Here is a 25,786-nt window from a genome sequence, read left to right on the forward strand (position 1 = left end):
GATGCGGTCCCTGACCCTTTGTAGTGGTCCTGCCTCCATCTTTTTTCATTGCCACTGGCTAATAGATTTAGTCTGGTACATTTTTTAAAGTCCTGCATTGACCATATTTTCACATATGCACTCTTTAAAATAAACGCTGACAAAAGTAGCAAAAGTACTGGGAATTAACAAGAAATAATTTTAATTTTTTTTTTTAAAAGAGGCTTATTTCAGTTGGCCCCTCTGGTGTATGTTCCTTTATTTCATTTGCTGAAATCCAATCACTGACTCGCCTATTCTTTATCAGAACCAGCAAAGTAGGTTATTTCTCATTTGTCATGGCAGTAATAAAGTGAAATACTACTTAGCGGTTTTTATAATGATCCAAACCACTGAGCTCTATGGATTGATACATTATCTCAGGCCCTGAGATACAACTATGTTGGAGAACAAGGTGCTAACACAATTGTCCATTCAATAGGGTTAAAATGTGCTTTGATATCCCCATGACCTTTCATCAAAGATCTTTCAAAGGATCTAGGATAATATGGGTACCTGGTTAGGTCTCCTCTGTGCTGCAGTTTTAACCACATTGCTGTTGTATGAAGATGTAGTTGTATTGTAGACAGGCCCATATGATCCAAAAGTTTAGATTTCCAAGATAGATTACATTGTTCAGAAGTTAATTCATTGAGAGGATGTGAGCTGATTTCACTTTCTGTTCAACAGAATCCTGACCAATATAGACTAAAGTTTGACCCATTACTATGCATTAAGCTGTTTTACCTTGATGGGATAGATTATTTGTTTGATATACATGCAAACTAATGGGTTGTCTAGAAGTGCAAAGGTATACTAAATCTGGGAAGTAGAGAGCAGAGTTTATATTGTGCTTGAGCAGCTATTATGTTGTGTGTGTGTGTATATATATATAGCTTATTCTTGAAAACTGCACAATGCTGAAAGCTTTGGAGGAATGAAGTTTAGGAAAATTTACATACTTTTATAAGAATGGAGTCTTAAATAAGTTGACAATCCAGCCAAGTCCTATTCTTTCTGTGAGAGGAGGGGGCAACTCATTCACATGCTTTCTTTCCTGAGCAGAGATGTCAATTTAGTCCATCTGAAAAGAGCTTTCCAAAACCATTTCCCACTGATTTTTAGTACTCAATATTAATCTTGGTAGGAAGTATTGAATCTTAATATTTCTATTAAGGAGTTCAATACTTTAAAAAGGTCAGAAGGGAGATTGAGTCATGAGGGGGATCGTGGTCAGATTTGCTCAAAATCCCAACCATGAATACTTTTAGTGGCCCAAAATATTAGTTACTGCTACGGTGCTACAGTGATGAGCATGGAATAAGAACCTATATAAAATTAATAGTAGGGCTGCTTCATTTACTGAAACGTTGTTGTAGTTCTCTATGGACCAGAGAAACATTACTCAGATAAGCAGCCCTGTGCAAATTGTGCATTGTTCTGTATCACATGAATACAAGTTTTAAATTGTGGATTATTTTAGGCTTACTTTCATAGTAGGTGAAAATTAGTTTAGTATGTGCATAGATCTGACTGCAGGATGTAAAAAAAATCAGAGTCAAAAATATATTTGAAAATCTCACCTATATATTGTTACCCTAAGCAATTAGGTTAGAATAGCTGTCAGCAGATCAAGCCTATTCCTCTCAGGAGCTGTAAGTGTCTGCTTAAATGGTAGAGGGCTAAACATATTCTTCTATGGGATTCTGGAAACTACAAATATAATTCCAGGCTTACTGCTGGGTGGAAGTGTCATTAAGTGCTTTCAGGGTGTGTGTTTGATTCTTCATATTCAGGGCGTGCCCTGTTAACATAAAAGCTGCTTGCTCCCAATATTAGTAAGGATATACTATCTTTTGACTTCAAAGGTCAGGAGAAAAAGTCTTATTAAGACAACAGTGGGTTGACTCTAAACTGTACTTTGAACTGTTTTGACAACCTGAGTAATGTTTGACAAAGTTAATTCCCACTGTATTGTTCCACTCAGAAACAAAATCTAAGTTTCTTGCTTTGCTGTTACACTTAATGCCATAACCTCACTACCACTGAAACTGCTAGCAACAGTGTTTGAACATTGTTGCTAACAGTTTCTCAGCTCTAGGAAAAACTGAAATCTCTAACACTCTTCAACTGAAACTGGGCTGTGTGCCATAGAGATGCTGTCAGGGCATTTAGGCTCCTGATTTTAGGCTTTATCTTCTGGATTCTTTGCCCATTCAGTTGGTTTAAGTGGGCAATAGCTATCTTGAGCTAATTAGTTATTTCAAATGACCTCTTTTTAATGCAGTGGGTCTCCAACCTTTTTACGCACAAGATTGCTTTTTGAATTTAAGATCAACCCAGGATCTACCCTGCCCCTTCCCCGAGGCTCCGCCCTGCTCACTCTATTCCCTCCCTCTCTCTGTTACTCACTCTCACCAGGCTGGGGCAGGGGTTAGGGTGCGGGAGGGGGTGCAGGCTCTGGGCTGGGGCTGAGGGGTTTGGAGTGTGGGAATGAGCTCTGGGCTGAGCCAGGGGCAGGGGTTTGGGAGGGGGTGCAGGCTCTGGGCTGGGACCAAGGGGTTTGCAGTGTGAGAGGGGCCTCTGGGCTGAGCCAAGGGCAGAGGGTTGGGGTGCAAGCTCTGGAAGGGAGCTTGGATGCAGGGGTTATATGGTCACACTGCATCTAATCTCATAGAATCCACTGGACATTTCATGAGTTTTACTTTTTATTAGTCTCTTTTGTGGTTTATAGATCCCAAATCCTTCAGGGATTGTGACAAATCCGTGTCACATTCTCAATTGTAGGATGTGCATTGGCTGGGGCAGGGGGTTGGCGTGCGGGAGTGAGGGGTGCAAGCTCAGGGAGGGAGTTTGGGTGCAGGAGGGGGCTCTGAGCTGGGGCAGAGTGTTGGGATGCAGGAGGGGGTGCAAGGTGCAGGCTCCGTCCAGGAGGCCATTACCACAGGCAGCTCCTGGTTGGCAGTGTGGCGGGGCTGAGGCAGGCTGCCTGCCTTCCCTGGCCCCATGCCGCTCCTGGAAGCGTCTGTCTGCTGGCATGTTTCTGCCGCCCCTATCGGGGTAGGGGCAGCGGGTCTCTGTGCGCTGCCTGCACCCGCGAATGCCACCCCCGCAGTTCCCATTGGCCGGTTCCCTCCCCCCGAGGGCCGCAGAGATGTGCCAGCAGCCAGCTGCTTTCAGGAGCGTCATGGGGCCAGGGCAGGCAAGCAGCCTGCATCAGCACTACTGCGCTGTTGGGCTTTTAGCAGCCCGGAGAACACGATTGACTGGCAGAGGCTCCAGGATCGACCGGTCAATCACGATCAATGGGTTGGTGACCACTGCTCTAATGTTATTTTTAAAGGCATATTAAGTTTGATATTCAAACAATAAAACAAGGGATTCATACACAAACATCCGCTCTCCCAGTAAATTTGATTCCTTGTATTTACTACACTGTAACAATAAGACAAGTACCTGAAGACCTGTGTGTCATTTCTCTAAAATGGCTTAGTTTAGACATTTCGCATTTGTTATTTTTATAGGTCGCCTTTTTGAACACAACTGCTTTTTGGTGTTTTGGGGAAGACTAAAAGCTGGAGATGAGGGTTTAACATGATATAAAGATTTGTTTTAAGTGTATAAAGAACAGTATTTGTTATAAACATTTATAATTTGCCTACATGTGCACTAAGGTCAGCATACTGGGAAACTGGAAATAGATCGCTTGAATAAGAAATGGAATCTTATAAACACCTATTCACTTCTTGTTTTGACTTTGGATATTTTTGCCAACTTTATTTGGATGTAATACTTAGTTTAGGAGCACAGTGTGTAGTGGGAATTGTTTAAAAAGTTTCTTCTGGTTCTAATAGTATTTCCCTTCTTAAATATAGGGAACATCTCTGAAACCTTTACTATCTCAAGAAGTTCCTTCTGGTTTGAAGGGAACCCACTGTAAATTGGGTGTGGTGATAGTGAGTGATGGATTTGTGTGCAGTGGGGAACTGGCTTGATCTCCTAGTCATACCAGATTGACAGAGTTTTCCTCTGAACCCACCCTATTAGGAGGAGATGCTGATCCTGCTGGGAGATGTCAAATGGTCCTGCTGACTCTCTGTTGCAGATGGCTTGTTGTCCCCCTAAGATATAACTCATTAATTGATTTTTGTGGGAGAGCCGCGCAATGCCATAGAATTAACTGACATCTGTAATCGGCTAAGTCACATTTCCTGTTGCCATGAATTCAGTTTTGCAGGAAATGCTGATTTTCTTTAATCCTTTTAGAATGTTCTTTTGTTCAGAATATCGCAGACAGCCATTCTTTTTCTGTTTGCAATAAATACCAACCTTGCTTCATCTTTCGTGCAGGCCTTTGCACAGTTTGATGCTGAGGGAGATGGCACTGTGGATGTGGAGAACATGCTGGAGGCCCTCAAGAATTCCAGTGGAGCCAATCTTCAAGGGGAACTTAGTCATGTAATCAGACAGCTGCAGGCTTGCTCTCTTGTTCCAGGTGAGAGAAGAAGATGAGGAAACCACTGTCCTCCCTATTCCCACCCCCTCAAGGGAGGCTATCGCAATAAACAATGTAATTTAGTGGTTTTAGTTCTAAATCCATCTCCCCGAACTGTTAACATTTCCTCAAATGAGAAACGGAAGTGAAGTTTTTGAAGACTCATGATTTCCCAGAATTAGCAGCAAGCTAGCTTGCATTATTACATTTTTTTTCCTCATTGTGAGTGGGAAATTTCTTAGATTTATATGGTTTAAATCACAGATAGAAAATAAGTTCCTCATTGAACTTGGCCATCACAGAGTGATTTTTCTGACTAATGTCATGTAGTTGGCAATGCCATCATCACACTTGGTAATTGAGATATCCTCATCTATCACTCCATCTGACTAGGTCTGCAGTCATGTCATCCATTCTTTCACCACCCAACCCTCTTTGTATAACAGGCAGTGAAAGGACCCATTAGCTACTATAATTGACTCTCTGATTTTTGTTTTCAGTCCTGATTGATGTGCATCATTTGTATACAGTAGAACCTCAGAGTTACAAACACTTCAGGAATGAAAGTTGTTCGTAATTCTGAAATGCTCGGAACTCCGAACAAAACGTTATGATTGTTCTTTCAAAAGTTTACAGTTGAACATTGACTTAATACAGCTTTGAAACTTTACTAAACAGAAGAAAAATGCTGCTTTCCCTTTTATTTTTTATTTTATTTTTTTAAGTATTTTACGTTAAACACAGTACTGTATTTGTTTTTTTTGTGTGTCATTGCCGCTGCGTGATTGTTGTACTTCCAGTTCCAAATGAGGTGTATGGTTGACTAATCAGTTTGGAACTCTGGGGTTCACAACTCTGAGGTTCTACTGTATGTTTTATTTTCCTGAGTTAATTCAAAGATAATCATGACCATGAGTAATTTCAGCTTTCATACTGCTTATAATTGCTCAGTTTGTACACATCTAAAGTAAATATAGTAAAGGTATTAGAGAGAACTCAAAAACTGCCATATCATGTTAAGTGCCTAAAAAATTGAACCATTCATTATAAACTTTAATATGTAAGAGTCTGAGTTCTGGTAGTTAATGTTCTAATGCGTAATCGATTAGAGGAAGTAAAAAGGATAATGTCTATCAGTTTCTTCTGCATATCTTCCAAATTTCAGATGTTTGAAACATCTGTCACTTTCCAGACTTCAGCATCCTAAGGCTTTAATGGAATATGTACCGGTCACTTAACTTTCTTCACAATTGTAATTATCCTTCTCAAGAAGTGCTTGATGTAGATGTGATTAATAGGACTAGACAAGCAGCTTTTCTTGCTGGCTAACAGAGAAGAGTTAGTGTGTCTGATTCTGTCCACCAATGTAGCACACTGTTCAAGTCAAATTAGTGTTATCAAGTTAGCATTAGAATCTAATAAATCAGTATTAAAATAAATGCACTGGAGCCCTATTAAAGTCATCATGCTGTTCAATGAATAACTTTTTAACTGTTCTTTTTAATCTGAGACATCAAAATAGAGAATTTAGAATCATAACACTTGTCAACCCATCCAAATCGTTCCAATGACGGAAACATATTTGTGTTCTTATGCTTTTCCTAGTCAAGTTTTAAATGTCTTAAGCTTGCACCATTTCTTCTGGAAAACTCTTCCACAAGCTGATTCATCAGTTGATTTAAATGCAGCTGATCAGTGATAAGATATTGTGACAGGGGAGAGGGTGATGTTTGGTTGCTGCAGGGTGAGATAGGTGGTACAGGAAACAGAAATAACTTTTATGTCTCTCTAGGTTTTATTGACATATTTTCTGAATCAAAAGAGCACCTTGGTCTTCATGCTTCAATGATACTGAGATTCTTGCATCGGAACCGCATTTCCAGTACTGTCATCCCCTACCCAGTGTTGGAGTACTTCAATAATATTTGTACTATGCGGTCTTCAGTACTGAAGGATTCTTTAGATAGGCTTCTACTAAAAGAAAAGGGTATGTGAACTTACTAAAATTTCTCTAATGATGTGATTGGTGTAACTAGGGCTTGAAGTAGGAATTAAAAACAACAGGAACAACAAAACCCCCTAACCTCTTTCTAAACTTCTGCTGGAAGTGACTTCTGAAGCTGACACCCATTTCCATGTGAACATTTTCTAAAGCAAATTGTCACGTAGAAAAGAAGTCTGTTAACTTATTGGCTATGTGTTTTCTGTGGTTACACAAGCGGCATATTGTATTAGAATTTGAGTAAGACTGGCACTACGTTAATAGGTGTTTGACACTTTAAATAGCTTACTTCACTTTCTAAATTTTTATCTTGACTTTATAAATTTTCTAGTCTTCCATACTTGATTATTTTCTCCAAGTTGAAAGAATCAAGTCGAATTTGTGCATGGAAGCAATGAGCTCTGTTCCCTCTCTAGAACGACTGGCTAGGTTTCCCTCATTTTGTTAGTTTGCTTTTTTTTTCACCATTTGCTATCGTGTAATAATAATACCCTCTGACCATCTTTCCCCCTTCCCCCCCCGTATAAAAGACTATGGTAAAAGGTAATGTCTGCAGAACTCCAGGCAAAATATAGAAGTACTTCACAATGAGAGTAGTAGATTAAGATGAAGCCTGGGAGCACACTCAGTGTACTGCTTAAGTGTAATGATGCTTCGATATCTTCTGTTTAAATATGGAACACACTTGCAGAGAATGTTTTACAGGAGCTGTGAATTATACCCTCAATACTACCTATTTTGGGATACTTGATTTCTTTTTGTGCGTAGTATTTGTTTTTAAAATTCCTTATCAGTGACTTACTTATTTTTTCTATGTCTTTACAGAATGCCCTAGTGATCTGAATGGTAACCAAGAAATGGACAAACTCAAAACTGTCACAAAGTGCTATACTCACATAGAAACCTCATCCAATTCTGCTGACATTGACAAGATGACTAATGGAGAAACCTCATCCTTCTGGCAGTCAGATGGGAGTGCTCGCTCACATTGGATACGGTGAGTAGCATAGTAAAAGGCATCTGGATTTTAGGGTTGTCAGTCCTTAGGATTTACAGTGGGAGATGATTATTTTAATATCACTGGACTGTACCTTTGAGTAGTCTGACGCAAACATATGATTTTTGGAGATCGGATACATCATCTTAATCTTTACATTGAGATGAAAAGCATTCACTTTGGTTTCAACTGGTTAAAAAGACATGAAGTTAAACCTTAGGGTTTTATATGTATTCCCCATTTGTTTTGGGTATATGGGAATGGGCTGGGGGGTTGTTGCTTTTGTATTTTTATTTGTTTGCATCTCTGGGCTTTTTAAAAAGTGTTTGAGCTGTAATATGAATGTTAACATACCTGTACTGGACAGTGTTTAAAGGAAGACTCATTATGTCACAATCTTGAAGTAAAATGTATCGCTGCTTCTGTAAACATGGACATGACATTTAATATATGTTCTTATAAACTTATCTTCCACTCTATAACATTTGTTTTGAATTGTAGTGTAAGTTAGTTACCAAATTTTTATTTGGTACAAGTATACTGTGGAAACTAAACCTGAGAGTCCTATTGTAGTGCTGTTCTGCTTTCACACTCCTGTAATGGCCAAGATAGCACAGTAAAGATTGTGCTGAACGATGTGAAGTTTCAGGGCCTGATTCTTAGAGGTCACTTTTGTATTTACGGGCTTGAATATTAGTAGTTAGACAATACCTGATTGCACCTGCAGTTCAAGCACTCACGTGCTATGGTGATGAGGTATGAATATCTAGACCAATAAATGCCATTGCAGCTGCTTATGCTTGCAGAAGTGGAGATTAGCAGAGGCTAGGCTGAAAGTCGGGCCCTTAGCTCCTAAAGAGAAGAAAAGAAAATGTATATGTCTTTCTCTCTCTCTCTCTCTCCATCTTACAGTTTAAAGATGAAACCAGATGTTGTTCTGAGACATCTGTCCATTGCAGTGGCAGCTAATGACCAGAGTTATATGCCGCAGCAGGTTACGGTGGCGGTTGGAAGGAATGCCAGCAATCTCCAGGAGGTCCGAGATGTTCACATTCCCAGCAATATCACTGGCTACGTGACATTGTTGGAAAACGCTAACATTAGTCAGATGTGTGAGTCAATAAAGACACAGTTGGTGTTTTCTTTTTTGCTTTTCTGAAAGTGAAAGGCTGGGTAGCTTGCTGAAATTTGTGGTGTTCATACAGAGGCTTTCGGCTAAGCCCATGATTCCAAAAGAGTTTTGATTGTGGTTCCTGGCCCACTTTACAAAATCTTTTTGCATAGCATCTGGTTTTAATTTTTGTTAAAGGTAGACCACTGAAATAATTCTGGATGCAGTTCCAGCATCTCACTTTGAAGATATGAGGATATGCTGAAATATATATTTACTTATATAATGCATTTATAGTGACTTTTATGCGGTGCCACAATATGCTAGATCCTAGCATGTAGCAAAAATCCCACTTCTGGTTAAAAAACATACCTGAAAAATAAATTAACGTAATTCAAGGGTTATATCTCACACCTATGTCAGTACAGGAGTGAGATGACTTTTGTAAAGTGTTAAACAAAAAGTCTAAAATATTTTTATGTTAACAAACTATATTTAGTGTTAGGTTTCGGAGTAGTCACCTTAAACATGACAGATCTGTGCCTGCCTTCTTGGAATAGACCTCAATGACAATTTCTGAAGCTTTAAAATCTTAGCTGAACAATGGTTTTGTTCAAATGAAAAAAGAACCGGAGTACTTGTGGCACCTTAGAGACTAACAAATTTATTAGAGCATAAGCTTTTGTGAGCTACAGCCCACTTCTTTGGATGCACGAAAGCTTATGCTCTAATAAATTTGTTAGTCTCTAAGGTGGTACTCCGGTTCTTTTTGCGGATACAGACTAACACGGCTGCTACTCTGAAATTTGTTCAAATGGGTGTTTTCCATTTAAAAAAAAAAAATTTCATAGCTTCTTGACATGCCCTCAGAGGGACTTCCTTTCTCAAAACTAACTCTGCAAGTATATTGTCTATGCAAAGGAACTAAGAAAACGTGTTTAAATACTTGTGTTCTGGTTTTGAAATAATTTGCATTTCACTGTCATATGATGGAGGTGCCAGAGAGTCTTACCAAATAAATTTTCCTTTGAGATGAAGCTATCTGGTAAAATATTTGGTAAAATACATGGATTATTTGCACTTTTGGGGGTATTTTGTTTTACTTTTTTCACTTATAATTTGTGACCCCATTTTGTGTTACAGGCGCTACTATTCAGAGGTCATGTGAGTCCTCTGAAGCCTAAATTTTCCAAATCCGTCTGTGCATATGTACGCTCACGTGTGCAATAGTATATGCACACTTGATCACATTCATACTGTGTTTTTTAGTTATACATTTTTGTAATGCAGATAGATCTTTAGGAAGTTCTTCTTCTGAACTGAATTATTCTCTTATGTCTATCCTGATTAGTAGTGGCTGGAAGAAATTACCTATTTTTTTTCTTGTTTGATCTTACCAACAGATGTACAGATAAACATCAAGCGTTGCCTTAGTGATGGATGTGATACTAGAATCCATGGGCTCAGGGCTGTTGGCTATCAAAGAGTAAAGAAACTTGGCATCTCAGTGTGTGATGCTTCAGCTATCTGGTACTGGTCTTTGCTGACCTCATTGGTAACAGCTTCCATGGAGACCAATCCAGCATTTGTTCACACTATCCTACAAAATACTCAGTAAGTACCAACCTTCATTGCGGGCTGTGATTGTGGGGGAAGCAGCCCCTCCCCCTCCCTGGTGCTCCTAAATGCACCGTCTTGGTTGCTGGGGCCGCCAGCAGGGGATGGGCCCTGCCCCCCTCTGGAGACATCCGGGGGACAACACTGGAGGCTCAGGCAGACAGTGAGTTCCTTACCTTCCCAGGGGTGGTGGGGTTCAGGGTTTGGGCTCCAGCCTTGGGCTGTGGCTGTGCAGTGGCAGGCCCCAGGCTCCGGCTGCGTGGCTTCGGGCTCCGTCCCCCAGCTATGGGGCTTCAGGTTCTGGCCCCCCACTGCCTTCCCAAGCCATCAACCCTCTTTCCCCCCCCCCACTGTTCCTGGCCCCTGCTGCCTCCCCCAACCCCCTACCTAAGGCTTAATTTGTCCCCTGGCTTGCTGTGCTGAGTTAGTCTGCTGTGAAAAGTGAGACTTCTGTGTTTATTAACAGTTTTCACAACAGACTTACTAGCTAGCAATAAATAAATTAAAAGGATTTGGATGTATAGATGTGCATATTTATTTGTTTTTCCTAAAGCTAATTAAGTATTTTAGGAAAAAATGTGAGAGCGGCCACCTGCAATAGTTGGTGGCTGCACTCTGAGGCCACCAAATAATTTGTCCTGAGAACCCCTGATGTATAACATGCTTGTTTATACCAATAAATGGGTGAATGGATACTGGCAAGATACTTCTATAGTTAACTTTTATTTTCCATGACTTGTAGTATTCTCCTAGAAGCCTGGAATGAATTAATTTCCTGTTTCCAACATTGTTTACTATTTATAAATGTTGACTATATTCCATTTTCTTTATGAATGGAGCTTAATTTAGTTTAGTTGTTTTTTTTAATAGCCATTCATGTAGAGCCTTATGCCAAAATGTCTGTTCATGCACCAGCAATTAATGCCAGCACAGCTTTGGGAATTGCATTTGCAAGTCAAAGTCTGTTTTCAAGCCAGCACAGTTGTAATTTCTCAGGAACGGGGTAGTTCCTAAAATAAACAATACAGTTAAAATCTCAGGGATTTTCTCCATTGGATTGTAATTTGTAGTATAGAAGAGGTGAGATATTTGGACTGTTGTTCCTGATAGTGTCGTTTCAGCCCACTCAAGCTAATAATTATTCACTGAAACGTTAGCTTAAAAAGTACAGTAGAATGTCAGAATTAGGATCACTTCGGAAATGGAGGTTGTTCGTAACTCTGAACAAAATGTTATGGTGGTTCTTTCAAAAGTTTACAACTGAACATTGACTTAATATAGCTTTGAAACTTTGCTATGCAGAAGAAAAATGCTGCTTTTAACCATCTTAATTTAAATGAAACAATCACAGAAACAGTTTCCTTACCTTGTCAAATCTTTTGTTAAACTTATTTTTAGTAGTTTACACAGTATAGTACTGTGTTAAATGTACTGTATTTGCTTTTTTTTGTGTCTCTGCTGCTGTCTGGTTACGTACTTCCGGTTCCAGATGAGGTGTGTGGTTGACTGGTCAGTTTGTTACTTTGGTGTTCGTAACTCTGAGGTTCTATTGTAGTCTCAAAGAGCACATAGTGGTTGCTTCACATCAGTTCAAATATTTTTGTAGCTTTTAACTTTGTTAATGTAGTCTGCTTAACTCTATAAGTATATTTTTTCTTTCTTATATTCTTTGTTTCCCTAATACCCTGTGCATATTGATATATTAATTCCTCTGAAAATACCCAATACCTATATAAGATTTTAATAGTTTGTTAAAGCATCTCCTTTCGTGGGAGAAAAGGCTTCCAAATGTTTATGCCTTTACTATCCTAATAGCCATTAAAAATCTTGAATGTTCTTTGAACATATCCAGATATTTCTGGCACTAAAAAGGGACTGTGTCCCATGTGGTGTATGGAATGAGCAGTCTGCAGTTAAGCCATTTTCATGGATAGACCGTATCTGCCCCGATATGTAAGTGTCTAGTTTAGGTTTATATTTAGGAATTTCACTCTTCTTCCAGGGCCTCTGTTTGTTGGCACACATAGGAACAAGGCATCTACATAGATGCCTTGATCCCATGAGTGAAAATATTTGGAGAAGACCCCCTGAAACACTGCAGTTAGTGGTAAACAGCCCCTCAATCCCTGCTCTCATATCAATAAGGCAACATAGCAAAGTAAAGTATTAAACTTCTTCCATGTTGATGAACAGGTTTTTATACAGTGGCAAAAAGGAACTAAACACATTTTGCCAGGCATGTGACAGGCAAAAAATCTCCTGTAGATGTCTTGTTTCTGGTCAGGGTGGTGGCCTGTCCCACCTTGATTTTCAGGCATGATTTTCAGTTTTGTTTCTCCTCAAAATGCCTACCTTCCAAAGAAAGCTTGTTTCCATTAATATTATGCAGAATATTTCTGGGCTGTTGTAGGGTATTTATAGTATTTCAATGCAGGCATTCCTTTTGTGGTGACTGGTTGTTTTGCTGCGTAATGGTTCCTTGAATAACTGCCAAACTGTCATCTGCTCAATGACTTCAAGGGTTGAAATCTTACTAAAATCATAACACAACCACAACAGCTTTATGACATTCAGTTTCCATGTGGGTTTTAAAAACACCACTACTTCACATGACAAAATCTTTGAAAACTTTACCTCTAATTTGCATAGTTTATCCTATACACAGACTTTGAAAACTCTATTATACAGCTGAGTAACTTATGCATGTCAGCAGTTCCATTGAAGAAGTTCCTCAGGTACAAAACACTTTCCAGGATTGGAGCCTTTCATTTTTACTACCTTTTAAATATTCATAGAATGACATCCTGTGAAGTGTTTTGTACAAAACTACTTTTCTGTGTAGCCTAAACCCTGAGCTAGACAATGTACAATCAGAAAATAATTCTATATAAAAGATAAAATGATCATGAAACTAAGGCCTATTCTACTCTTAAAAGTTAAGTCAACCTAGCGACTTAGGTCAGAGGTGTGAAAAACCTCAACCCTGACCCAAGTAGCTATGCCAACCTAACCCCCAGTTTAGATACAGCTGTGCTGTTATCTACGTAGTTACTGTCATTCAGGGAAGTGGTGATCTTATACCAACAGGAAAAAAACCCTTCCATCAGTGAAGGCTCAGTCTACACTACAGGGTTTTCCCCTAATAATTAGGACAACATAGCTACGCCAGTATAGTTTGGGTAGTGTAGACAAACCCGAAGTATTGAGAGATTTTAGGATAGTGTTAGTAATTGAGACTCTGGCAGCCTGTCCTTTCTAAACGTCCAATTTTCAGGGTCTTATAACTCTGCCATAAGAATTCATTTTGACCTGGGCCAGAAAGTGCTCCTTTTGTGTGGAACTAAAGAGTAAGCAGAAAAAATACCGTCACTGGTATGTAAGTTTGACTTATGGAAGCAAATAAATAGATTTTATTAAAGCTTTAAAAGGTTTTTTGGTATTGCTTTTTTGAAAGAGAAAAGCTATTTTTGCATTTTTAAATGAATGTGTGCACATCATTAGTTCTTAATAAGGGACTGCTACTTTGTTTTAAAATATGTTTCAAACAAGGAATTACTTAGTGTTCTTTTTAGGTAGAAGTACATAGAACACAACAAAGCCATTTGATGAAAAATCCTATCTCACTAAACTAGAGTCTGCCTGCGTGCATCCAATTGCAGGGTTGAGGTTTGTGTGATATTTGCAGAGCCTCTTTTATTAAAAAAAAATCCATGCCCTACTTTCTCCATATAGAAGCCAAATGCTTTGCATTTCTAATGCAGGAAGAACCATTAATAATGCACCTCACACAATAGAGACAATCACCCTAAACACAGAGATCCAGCCACATAAGCATAAAGATTCTGAGAGGCCCTCTTTTTTTTTTTTTTTTTTTTTTTGAATCTTCTGTTTCTTCAGTTCTGTCTGACTTGAGTTTATTTCTAATGTCTTGCTCTTTTCCTTTGGTAGGAAGGCATTGCAGCACATGCCACCACTGTCCCTGACGTCGGGTTCTACAGACTTCTCAAGCTTCTTATCTCCCAATGTTTTGGAGGAAGTAGATAGTTTTCTTATAAGAATAACCAGGTAAATCTCATTCGCGTACTTGTAGGGTAAGAACATGATATAGAGTAAATGGGTACTGCAAAAATAGCTTCCATGTGTCATATTCCTCATTTGTTCTTGTTTGTTCATACATTGACAAACTCAAAGATAAATATGAAAAATTGGTTCCTCAGCTCTTCAGTTTGAGCATTTAGCTGACCTAGAAGCCAAAAGCTCATTCCTCCGTCGTTGGCATAGTGTTGAGGTATATTTAATGTTAAGTTGGTGTGACGTTAGTTCTGCAGTGAAAACTGTTTATGGACCTTTGGAGGAGTTAATAACATTTTTCTCCTTTTCTTCCATTGAGAATAAATTCTGAGCGATTAATCCAAAATGTGAATGCTAGAAATAGTGAAAATCTGGTCCCAAAAGCAGTCATGAGATACCATCTTTCAGGTTTTTTTTTTTTTTAACCTTAACTGCTGTTGTAATAAGGAAGTATATTGCCATCATGAATAGTTTAAGGAATTACTTTGGTATGTAAACCAACATGATTGGCCCTGTCCTGCTCCCACTGCAATCAATTGAAGTTTTGCCACTGGCTTCCTTTTGTTTAATCTCCGTTTTTCATAAATTCTACTTTATTAAACATGTTACATGTGATCAGATACTAGTCAACCATGTCTTAAGTTATAAAGAAAAAGACTTAATAAATTAATATGTTGGCAATATATTTACATAAAAAACCTCAAGTGTTAGGTATAAGCACATTTCCCATACAATTGTACTTAACCCGAAGTTTTGTTATACTATGTCTTTATCGGGTCTGCCTACACCAGGTTATTGGGATGTGAACTTTTTTGTTCCTAGCTATGTGGGTGTACAGAAAGTAGAGTAAAATTTTTGAAAGAAATAGAGAGCAAATATAAGGGAATGAAATAAGGGTGCCAGATGGAGGCTCTAGACTGGTAATGTTTGAAATAGGGTGTACTAGTAGGAGCGTACTCTTAAAAGAACAATATAACAAAAACTCAAATACTGAATTCCTGTGATAAAGCTAAATAGCCTTTTTTAATCTTCTAGTTTTTAACTAGATGATAAAACCTTTCCAATGATTCTGTATAAAAGAGCGGATGATTCATCCAGTGTTGATTTCAGTAACTGGAACAGGACAATTAGCTATCAAGTTTTTATAAACAGATGGCTTAAATGGCTATATAAATAGGCCACATCATAAGTCACTGGTATTAATTGAAATTATTGATGTACCATTTCATGTACTTGATTATGAAACTGCAGGTTTCCTTTCTTATATATATTTATGCATGGTCTTTTTATCTCCTAGTTGTTATGCCACTCCAGAGGTTGAACTTACATTGTTGGCTTTTGCCCTAGCCAGAGGGAGTGTTGCTAAAGTGATAAGTTCACTTTGTACTATCACTGATCATCTGGACACACAATACAAGGCTTCTTCACTCATCTCTTCCATGGCAACTGTTAGACAAAACCTGCTTTATAAATATGGTAAATATTTCGGGGACATCTTTAAGTGCTACTCGAATAGTTACTGCATCCTTCAGAGAGAGAGAAGGTGTGTGTGTGTGTGTGTGCGTGCGCGAGATCAATCAAAGACAGCTTTCCAAATTGTCTGTGTGTAAACTGGTTGTTTGATCTTTTAATCCGGGTATAAAAGGATTTTATTTTAATGAATATTATCAAGCTGAAAAGAAAGGTATATCTCCTAAAACAGTACTTGCCTCAGAGCAGTGCTAGCACTAGAATTTGAGATCCTTGTGATCCTTCCAAGAACCAAAGGTGATGTCACCTTGGAGAAGGAAGTCTGTAATCCTGTGCTCAAGAAATGCATGAGCAGTTGGTTCTGTAGTAAGATGATAAAGGTGTTTGCATCTCTATTAAGTTTATCTAGTGGTACTAGTCTTCCTACAACAAGTTGCTGAATTTTTTTTCTCTGTCCAGTTTTACTGAGAGTAGAATGACATTTATTTATAATTTTTGTTATTGTTTTTTGTCATAGCTGAATCATGTAGTGTAACTCAGACCTAAGTACAATTCTTTTGCTTTTGCTTTTGATAGGTTTATTTATCTGGATGTTTATTGTAGGTTTAAACATGAACCTGGTCTAGCAGAAGGCAGTAAATTGTCTTTCTGTGGGTATCAACTTAAGCTTTACTTCTGTCCGACATGTTTTAACCTCTGTAGTTACAAATAAGGTTAATATGACTGAAAGTGATGGGGGTTTTTTTTGTTTGTTTTTGTTTTTTTTGGAGTTTTCAGTTTGTATACATTGCTCATTTAACAGTATTTTGTGTATGATCAATACCACCATTTCCTTCTGTGTAGTCAGTTTCCCTTTTGTTGGTTTGGATTTTCACTCAACAACATAGAACTAAAAACATTTTTAAATAGGAAAATGTGATTGCAAACCACAATTAGCATGCAGACTTAGCAACGGGTGTATATAGTACCAAAAATTATTTTTAATCAATTTTTTAAAATTGACCGTCTCCGGTTGATGGTATCACTTTAACCACTTGTCTCCAGTCCTGAATTACTGGATATTCTTAGCAGTCATGCAGGTGTGAACCTAATGTAGAGAAATACTTTCACCAGACTCCACTGCTGGTTCTGGTGTGTGACAAATGTAAACATGTTACGCATAAAATATTGTTACTACTACATTATGCTCAGAATTCTGGAAAGTCACTTCTGTTTCCCACAGCAACTGTATCTCTGGCTCCTTGTATAATAAAAGTGATGTTTAGTATTATTTCATGTGCTGTGAATGCTTTAATTCAAAATGTGTGTGTTTTGACAATCCTCCAGCTGTAACAATTCTTAATTTGTTGTCTTTGTACACTTAATTTCAACTGTTATGCAATAACATGGATTTTGCATTTGTTTCCTTTGTGTAAGATGAAAAAGATCCGGTGGTGGTGTAATTCTTCAATTTTTTTCCTTAATTTTTTACCTTCTCTCTGTGTAAAGAATTTAGAATGCCATTGGCAAACAAGCTCTATATTGTTAGTTTTATAGCTCTAATAAACCTGTTGATTTGCTTGTTCAGGAAAGCCGCTACAGCTAACCCTTCAGGCATGTGACGTAAAAGGAAAGGAAGACAAATCAGGGCCTGAAAACCTCCTTGTTGAGCCATGGACAGGGGATGGTAAGTGTATAGTCTTTTGTTTATGGTTTCTTGTAGTGGTTCAGATCTGTACATTTTCACACTGATTGACAGTTAGAAAAAAGGAACTACAGTAGACACAGTGCTTCTAAATTGTAATTCTCACTCACAGGGAATTGCTCTTAGGAATTGTTCCTTCCCCTAAAACAAGTTTGGTATCTTAGGTCAGGTTATTGGTGCATTGGCTGAAAGTGAATAGCAGGCTGGTGTGAAAAACTTCATAGCAGAGCAGCATTTTGCTCTGAATCATGAGGGGCTTCCCAAACACTGATGGAGGGATGGAAGAGAAAATCATATAGAATATCCTCGGGTGGCTGAATATTTGGTTTCAAGAGTCAACAGTCCTTTAATTGTTGATGTCTATCTTAGTCAAAATGGTCTTAAAAATCAGAAATAACAGTATAAATGAGGCAGTAAATAATGCTTTGACTTGCAGAGCCAATGTGCACTTCTCTAGAACGCCTTTTGAGGTGCTTAGCACACAACATACTTGAGGGCATAGAAGTTGTGCACTGTAGAGTTGGCATACACATTGGAAATCAATTTGTCTTTCTTGGGGTTGTTTGCAGTCATAGTTTGCGGGTGTTTGCATTGAAAAGTTTTTTTTGTTTTGTTTTGTTTCTTCCACTTATTCAGCCTCTATCTGAAGTAACATTGCCCTGGCATTTTGCTCTTGATGCCACCGATTAAACTTCAGGATATTGTAACAAAAGGAGGGATTTATAATTCATGTTCTTCTGAGGTTTTTCTTTCATTTAAGAGGAAAGGGAGGATGTAGAAGGGTCTTGACAGTGTTATTCTGGCTTTCAGAAAAGCTGTAATTTAGATAAGTAAACACTGTCATTCAGTGGTTCCGATAACATTCAATGGGAGTGACTTTTCACTAAAACTTAGCAGATGGAAGAATTATTTCCTGTTACTGATAGCATAGTCCCAGGAGAGACCGTGGCTGTGAAGACACGGTCCTGAGGAAGGATATACTAACACAACACTGTGTTGAATGGACACCTTTTGATACAGCATCATCTTTTATAAGCAGAATTACTAATGCCAGCATTATAATTTACTATTTCATTTGGACTCTCAAGTCTCATTCACTGGCTGAATCTTTGCTATAGAACAGAGCGCTGGGTTTTGTTTTACTCCTCTCATTATAATTCTGTATCCATTTACTTTAAGATGACAGTCCTCTAAACCTCATCCTGTTTTCATTGTTCCTTTAGGTTTTCTTACTGAGACTGGAAAGACCAGAGCAAGTATCATTCTTTCTACAGGAACTGAATCTACATTCCAGGTGACACAAATTAGAATAAAGGTAAGGAACTTGTTTGCATTGTTCAAGCAGATTCTTGTATTAATGCTTTTTTTCTTGGTGGTGGAATTTAGACAGTTGTTCACCTTTGAATGTACAGCTTTGTGATTAATTTGCAAGAAATTTGAGTGACAGCAGTTTGGGTTTTGTTTTGTATTTGCATGAGTCACAGGAAACTTGCATGAAAAGAAAAATAGAAATTACATCTGGTTACAGAATGCTGCCACAAGTGTACTCTGTAGAGCATTCTATCTATTTTATGTTGCCTCTGTCTATATCTTATTCAGGCCAATGAGGTATTTCTAGTTCTTGTGTATGTAGTATAATGCTTGCCATGTATTTAGACAGCAACATTACTCTGGTGTGGAGGTAAAAACTTATGTCCCAAACATTGGTAGAATCTCATAGCAGGAAGGAAGCTGTGATGAGGTTTTTACAGCTTGCTTTTCCGTTGTTGAAACTATAGCTTACTGTCCCAAAGCATGTGTGCATGCTTTGTAGTGCCCACCTGAATTGAGGATGACTAGACTCTTGTGCTTGTAGGTTCTCATCAGTTGGGGATGGAGGAGAGGGCAACTGTTCAAAAATTATAGTGCAATGATACTTGGAAACAATTTTTTTAAAAAATTGCCACCGCTTTTTGTATAAAATAGCAGAAAAGCAAATTGAATCAAGATGCAGGCTTTTTCTTTCTTGCTTGGCTCCAGGTGAGATGGTGGCTAAAATGAAACTTAGCTATGAGTTTGAGCCTTAATCTTTCAGAGATGTTTAATCTTTCTGAAACATTTCCTGTGTCATGTTCCTTTAAAACAAAGAAAATAAATAATATGATTCCAAAGAATCACAGATGAATTTTGCTGATCTCTGGTTTGATTTGAGTAACTCTTCTTTATAAGCAGAAACATCATTTTATTGTTATCCTAGTTTTCTCTGTGTTGCTCCAGCATTATGTTCTCCTTTCAGGTTCGGAAAGGTGCTATTGGGGCCCAGTGTGGGTTGGTGTTTGCTTATAACAGTTCTTCAGAAAAATTTCGTGCAGAGGAACATTTTAAAAAATTTGAAAGCTATGACAAGTGGAAGCTTCAAGAATTCAGGCAATTTTTAAAGAACAGGTAAAGGTGGGCAGGGTGGTAATGAATTTTTTAAAAAATTAACATTGCAGCAAACCTTCTCTACCCTGTTTATAAAAGTCAGAGTGTGGATGAGGTCGGAGAAGTCTTTAACATTTCTTTGTGCCTACTGCTGTAGCTGCAAATAAAGTCACTTGCCACTGAACACCTAAAGGTCTACATTTAAAACTTAATCATGACCAGCCCAGTTTGAACTAAAATCTCAATTTGATACTTCTGAGAAGCTGTGTCTATACAGAATGCTGATTCCTAATAGCAGTATTGTTGCCTTTCTCTACAAGTATGCTGTAAAATTATTGACTTGACTTTGACAATAAAAATAAAAAAATCTATGGCAGACATGCATTTGCTGGAGTCTGTGCATGTGAAATGTTTCTGCTACGTTTTCCTGAATCTTAAATTTTTCTAACAGGTAAAAATAGTTGGGTAACATAGCAGTGGGGCAATCCCTACGTTTTTTTTTATTATAACTTTGGTTGATCTGCTTTTATCTGCAGAAGTGATTGTTCATGTGATGAGCTGGGAGAGGATGATCCTGTTGGCTGGTTTGAGGTGGAAGAAGAATGGGATGAAGTGGAGGTCAAAATGCAGCAGTGCAGAATTTCCCAAGTAAGAAATAATTAGAACAGACTGACTGAGGCGTGAATGAGGAAATGATCATCTTCCTGCTTTCTTGAAGACCAGTTAAATAATCATCAGGTTTTTGTTACCAAAGAAGAGGCCCAGTAGTGTAGCTAGGGGCGGGAGCAGGACAGCGGCTGCTCTCCCACTGAGCACAAGTGGCACCTTTTCAATTTTTACTCACCCGGTGGCGCTGCAGGTCTTCGGCAGCACTTCGGCGGCGGGTCCTTTACTCGTTCCGGGTGTGTTAGAGGCCTTGACTAGAGCTAAAAAGTCAGTGAGAGCCATGGGAGCTAAGGCCACAGTTGATTTAGATTTAGCATGGACATTACTGTCTCAAAAGTGTAGAAAGTTTCCACTCACTGGATTGTGTCAAGAGGATGAGTTCCACTGTAAGCCTAATGATTAGAACATGAAACAAGCTGCACAATCACAGTTCTTCATATATTCTAATTTGCTCACTTTTAATGACTACGAAACAAAGACTAAATAGCGAAGAGTCCTTGTGGCACCTTAGCTTATGCCCAAATACATTTGTTAGTCTGTAAGGTGCCACAAGGACTCCTCGTTATTTTTGCTGATACAGATTAACACGGCCACCACTCTAAAATAAAGACTAGATTCTGCAACCCTTATTCATGATAAGTAGCACCTTGTTCCTTGAGTAATTCCATGGATCTACTTGAGGACTGCACTACTCAGCGTCTTAATTTGCAGCAATTAAAAGTGAAACTTGTCTTCCAGTGCATGTTGTTCTTTCGGGTTCAATTTTAATTTGGTTTCAGGTTCCCAAATCTCTTCTTCCTAGGGGAGAAAATACCAGAAGTGGCTGCTCAGGGACAAAAGTGAAAAGTCCCCGTTGCATAATGGAATCCAGAACATGCCATTTCCTTATTCAGTAGCTGTCTGAACTGTTATGCATGTACTGGACATATTTGTTCCCCAAATTTTTGTGATTACAGGATTAAAAAATACACCTCTACCCTGATATAACGCTGTCCTCGGGAGCCAAAAAATCTTACCGCGTTATAGGTGAAACTGTGTTATATTGAACTTGCTTTGATCCGTCGGAGTGCGCAACCCTGCCCCCTGGAGCGCTGCTTTACCACATTGTATCCGAATTCCTGTTCTATCGGGTCACATTATATCGGGGTAGAGGTGTACCTTTGGACTCTGGGGATGCACTCCTTAATGGATACTCTCGGCTTCAGGTTCTTTATACTAATGTGGAAAGAATTGCAAGTTAAATACATGTATATATATTTAATGTACATTGAATGTTTATCCTCTACTTGTTTTTATATTAAGCTAATGATTTTCCACTTGCAGGAAAGCTTGGCGCTATAAGATTAAGAAATAGACACAGTTCACAAAATGAGTTAGGCTGGTAATTAAATGACTGAGTTTGCAAGTGAACATGGCAGTCACAGAACCCCCTAGTATGTAGCTCATATAGAACCTTCAGAATTAAAGTGTTTTACACAAACGGGCGGTGGGGTAGTAGGCCAGGACACTGGCTTTGCCTGAATAATATCATAGGATCTTAAATGTTTGTGTGGCTCTCGCTTTTGAAATCAGGATTTATGAACAGCGCTTTTGCTATTTTTATGTCTCTATCCAGTATTTAATGGTGAAGTTCTTGTGCACAAGGCAAGATACTGCAGAGCGCCTAGGAGTTCAAGGCCTGAATGTTCTGGGATATCTTCGGCCTGTGGTAGGGGAGCCCAACAGAAGCCTGAACTGTCTGAAATGCAAAGCAACAGATGACAGCATTTGTGGAACAACCCTTCTCCTGAAGACACTTCATTTCATCCAACAACTTGCACAGGACCTGGTATGTTTCTCTCCACATTTGTTCACTTCTTTAAAGCATGTGGTCTTGTTACAAGAATAAATGGTGGTACACCAAAGACCAACTTAAAAGACGCATTATAAAATAAAGTAGTGGCCAGAGAGCAAGCTGTAACTACATTCAGTGGTAATAATATGCAAGTCCTGAAACTTGAAGTGTCTGGAAAATGACTTTTAGTATACTAAGATGCCTTATAAAAGGGCACTTAAATAAGTTAGGAATATGTCTTTAAGAAAACCAGAACTGAACTGCATTTCCATATCTCACACATTATTCATAGATTCATAGATTATAGGACTGGAAGGGACCTCGAGAGGTCATCGAGTCCAGTCCCCTGCCCGCATGGCAGGACCAAATACTGTCTAGACCATCCCTGATAGACATTTATCTAACCTAAATGATAAAGTGCTTAGTGGGGTTAATGCAACATACTGTATATAAAAGTTCCACTGCCTTTTAAATAGCCCTGCTGCATCTCTTGGAAGCATACAGGAGGATTAGAACCAGGTGTATAGACCAGAACTTGTTCTCCACTATTTGTGTGAGTTAGACTTGTGAGAAAGTTGGGACATACGAAAGGAAGTGAAAATTGTTAGTCTGACGCAACAAAAAGAAAAGATATTGCTGATTCATCCTAATGGGAGCCTGACCATGTTGTGTCCTGAGGCTGGAGTGGCATTTCAGATGCAGCTTGATATTTCTTTCATACTCTATATGTTGCAGTTTTCATTGTGTTTTTGTAAACATTCACTGTGTAAAATGAATTCTTCAATCCTATATTTTCTTTGCCTCTTTTAGGTTCAACAAAAAGAAAGTGGATTAAAGTACAGATCATTCTTGGACTTCACTGGCCTTGACTTGCAGCTTTTCTGGAATTTTTACAATAAACTACACCAAAAGTAGGGCCCTCCTCCATCACAAAGTTAGCCATAAATATGTTTACATACAGTGCATTTTATTCAGCTGATGTTTTCTGCCATTAAGCTGAAGTAGCCGATATTTTCCCTTTTCTCTGTTGTGTCATCTGGGTTTTTAGCTATAACATTACATAGATGCTTGTAATCTTTAAGTTTCAGTACAGTAAGTTTGATTCCTATCTAGGTGTTAGGGTTTTTGTTTTTGTAATTTATTTATTTATTTATTTATATTTCTTATGTGTGATGGGATACTACATTTATAGTATAAAAATAAAGCACAGTAGCATTTAGAGAAGACACAATTAGGAGATGCAAGGAAAAGTGATTTAAATGCCATTTTAAAATCAATCTCTCTCTCTCTCTATCTATCTATCTATCTATCTATCTATATCATCTATATCTATATAGTTCTTGGCTGTGTTTTCTTTACTCGGAGGCTCTCTTAGTGTCACTGTCTCGTAGAGCAGAGACCGCGATGCTTGCTTTAGCATAGCAGTGTGTGCTGGAAATGAGTTCTTCCTGTGAAGATTTTACTCTTGTTTGTTTTGCCTTTTAGCCCAAGGGAAGAATGTCTCTTTGCCCAGACTGTGCTACTGCAACTTCTTCAAAGCTGCTTCTCTGTGCTTACTGGAAACAATAAAACTATTAAATCTCAGGAAGCTTCTCCAAGCAAAACTTCTGGCCAAATAGAAGCTGCAGTAGAGCTCTACAGGCATTTGTGTGAAGGTTCGTTAATCTTATGCTGTCACTTACTAACTTTTGTTGTTGTTTTGTTTTAAAGGCATTTTATACTTGTGTGAACTTGGAACAAGTATTTTTCCAAAACCCAAGCCAGCTGCTGTTTCGGATTGTTGTGCTTTATTGCTATTTTAGACCAATGGGTTTAGCTGAGAGCTTGCTTCTGTACTTTCTTTGAGCCTCTGATGAAGTGATCTTGCATCTGTCCTGATAATATGTGGCCTGAAAGTGGTTGCAATGGCAAATTATTTCAGTGGAGCTGTATCTACTTGCACCAGTAGAGAATTTGGTCCTTTGACTTCAGTACTGGAATAAGTATAAACGGATCTAATCCTTCTATCGAGTATTTCTAACCGCTCATCACTGTGCTCGAATGAATCCACATGGTTGGGAAAGTACAAGTGAAATCTTGGCCCTGATGGCATTCAATATAACATTGAAGGTCCTGAAGTGAATCAGGTCATTTGAATCCGAGGTCTTCTCATACGATCTTTCTTGCTAGACTTCAGAAGTCTTTCTCACATGTTTGTGTAGACAAGCCTTAAGTAACATTTAGTTTGCAGTAAGCTGGGTTGAAATCTATCCTTTACTAGCATGCTGTCCATGTGGACTCCGCTGATACACCCTAGTAGTTCCTTGATGCGTCTTTGATCCTACTCCCATATCAAAGTGGGGTAGATCAGAGTGGATTAAGGAACTGTTAGAGCATGTTAACAGGGTCCATATGGACAGTTGTTGCGCAGCAGGCTACCTCAATGTATATGTATATCCCAGCTTGTTGCAAGCTAAATGTTCTTGAAGATCCTTACATGTATATGTGATGAGTATTTTATGTGCTTTGGAAAGACTAGTGTCATGGAAAAGAAATGAAATTTTATAGTGTATTAAAGATATATACTTGGTTATTGATTTGAAATTGTAAAACTGTTTCCTTTTTTTGTGAACAGTCGTGGACATGAGTGATAGCAACTTCACACCCATGACCATGCTAAAGCAGGAAGTTAAGAACACATTGCTCAATGGAGCAGCTATCTTCTTCCCAGATAGACAGACCAGACGGGACCAGCTCTTCACCATGATGGTAAACCATGCAATGAGAAATGATTGCTCCACAATCACTTCATTCCAGATGAGGCGAGCTTGCCTTTACCTTTCCATAAAGTTATAGTTTCAGTTCAGATGGTCTATCTTAGAACGTCAACCTTCAAAGGAAGGCTCTTTTATACTCTCAAACGTGACTGTTTAAAGAGGGAAACATGGCATTGTGAAGTTCCATATTAGTAGCCTTTAAGTGATAGGCTCTGCTCACTTTACAAATAAAACTTGTACATATAATAACCCCCATTTTATGTAGGAGAAAACCTGAGGCACAGGATGCAGTGACTTTACATATGTTCTAGTGTCCAAGTCTGTGTGAGAACTTAAAAGAATATTGTATTGAATATTTATATCCTGTTTTTCCTCATGATTTAGAACCTACTGGAATACTGGAAGTGTAAAATTCACATGCTGTATATATGTTTTTTTGTTTTTTTGTTTTGTTTTTTTAACTCTTGCATGTGCATATGGGTCTGTAGGATTTCTTGTGTGATGGGATACTACATTTATAGTATAAAAATAAAGCACAGTAGCATTTAGAGAAGACACAATTAGGAGATGCAAGGAAAAGTGATTTAAATGCCATTTTAAAATCAAGATTTGCTTAGTGGCAGAGAACTTAAAGATCCAATTTCAATGGGGACTGAATTTTT

General features: G+C 38.4%; 1 protein-coding gene across 2 annotated transcripts in view; it reads left to right on the plus strand.

The window, feature by feature from the left end:
* ZZEF1 (zinc finger ZZ-type and EF-hand domain containing 1) overlaps positions 1–25,786 on the plus strand; it is an 80,142-nt gene that overhangs the window by 3,908 nt on the left and 50,448 nt on the right. For both annotated transcript variants that reach the window (XM_054008180.1, XM_054008181.1), the window contains exons 2-16: positions 4,369–4,513; positions 6,306–6,500; positions 7,341–7,512; positions 8,425–8,624; positions 10,027–10,237; positions 14,189–14,305; positions 15,609–15,787; positions 17,349–17,447; positions 18,689–18,780; positions 19,741–19,889; positions 20,405–20,516; positions 22,150–22,362; positions 23,179–23,279; positions 23,854–24,023; positions 24,983–25,116. In XM_054008180.1, coding sequence (XP_053864155.1) covers positions 4,369–4,513; positions 6,306–6,500; positions 7,341–7,512; positions 8,425–8,624; positions 10,027–10,237; positions 14,189–14,305; positions 15,609–15,787; positions 17,349–17,447; positions 18,689–18,780; positions 19,741–19,889; positions 20,405–20,516; positions 22,150–22,362; positions 23,179–23,279; positions 23,854–24,023; positions 24,983–25,116 — 2,289 coding nt within the window. The remainder of the gene's footprint in view (positions 1–4,368; positions 4,514–6,305; positions 6,501–7,340; positions 7,513–8,424; positions 8,625–10,026; positions 10,238–14,188; positions 14,306–15,608; positions 15,788–17,348; positions 17,448–18,688; positions 18,781–19,740; positions 19,890–20,404; positions 20,517–22,149; positions 22,363–23,178; positions 23,280–23,853; positions 24,024–24,982; positions 25,117–25,786) is intronic.

Source organism: Malaclemys terrapin, chromosome 18 (genome assembly GCF_027887155.1).
Source record: "Malaclemys terrapin pileata isolate rMalTer1 chromosome 18, rMalTer1.hap1, whole genome shotgun sequence".
In the NCBI taxonomy this organism is placed as follows: domain Eukaryota; kingdom Metazoa; phylum Chordata; order Testudines; family Emydidae; genus Malaclemys; species Malaclemys terrapin.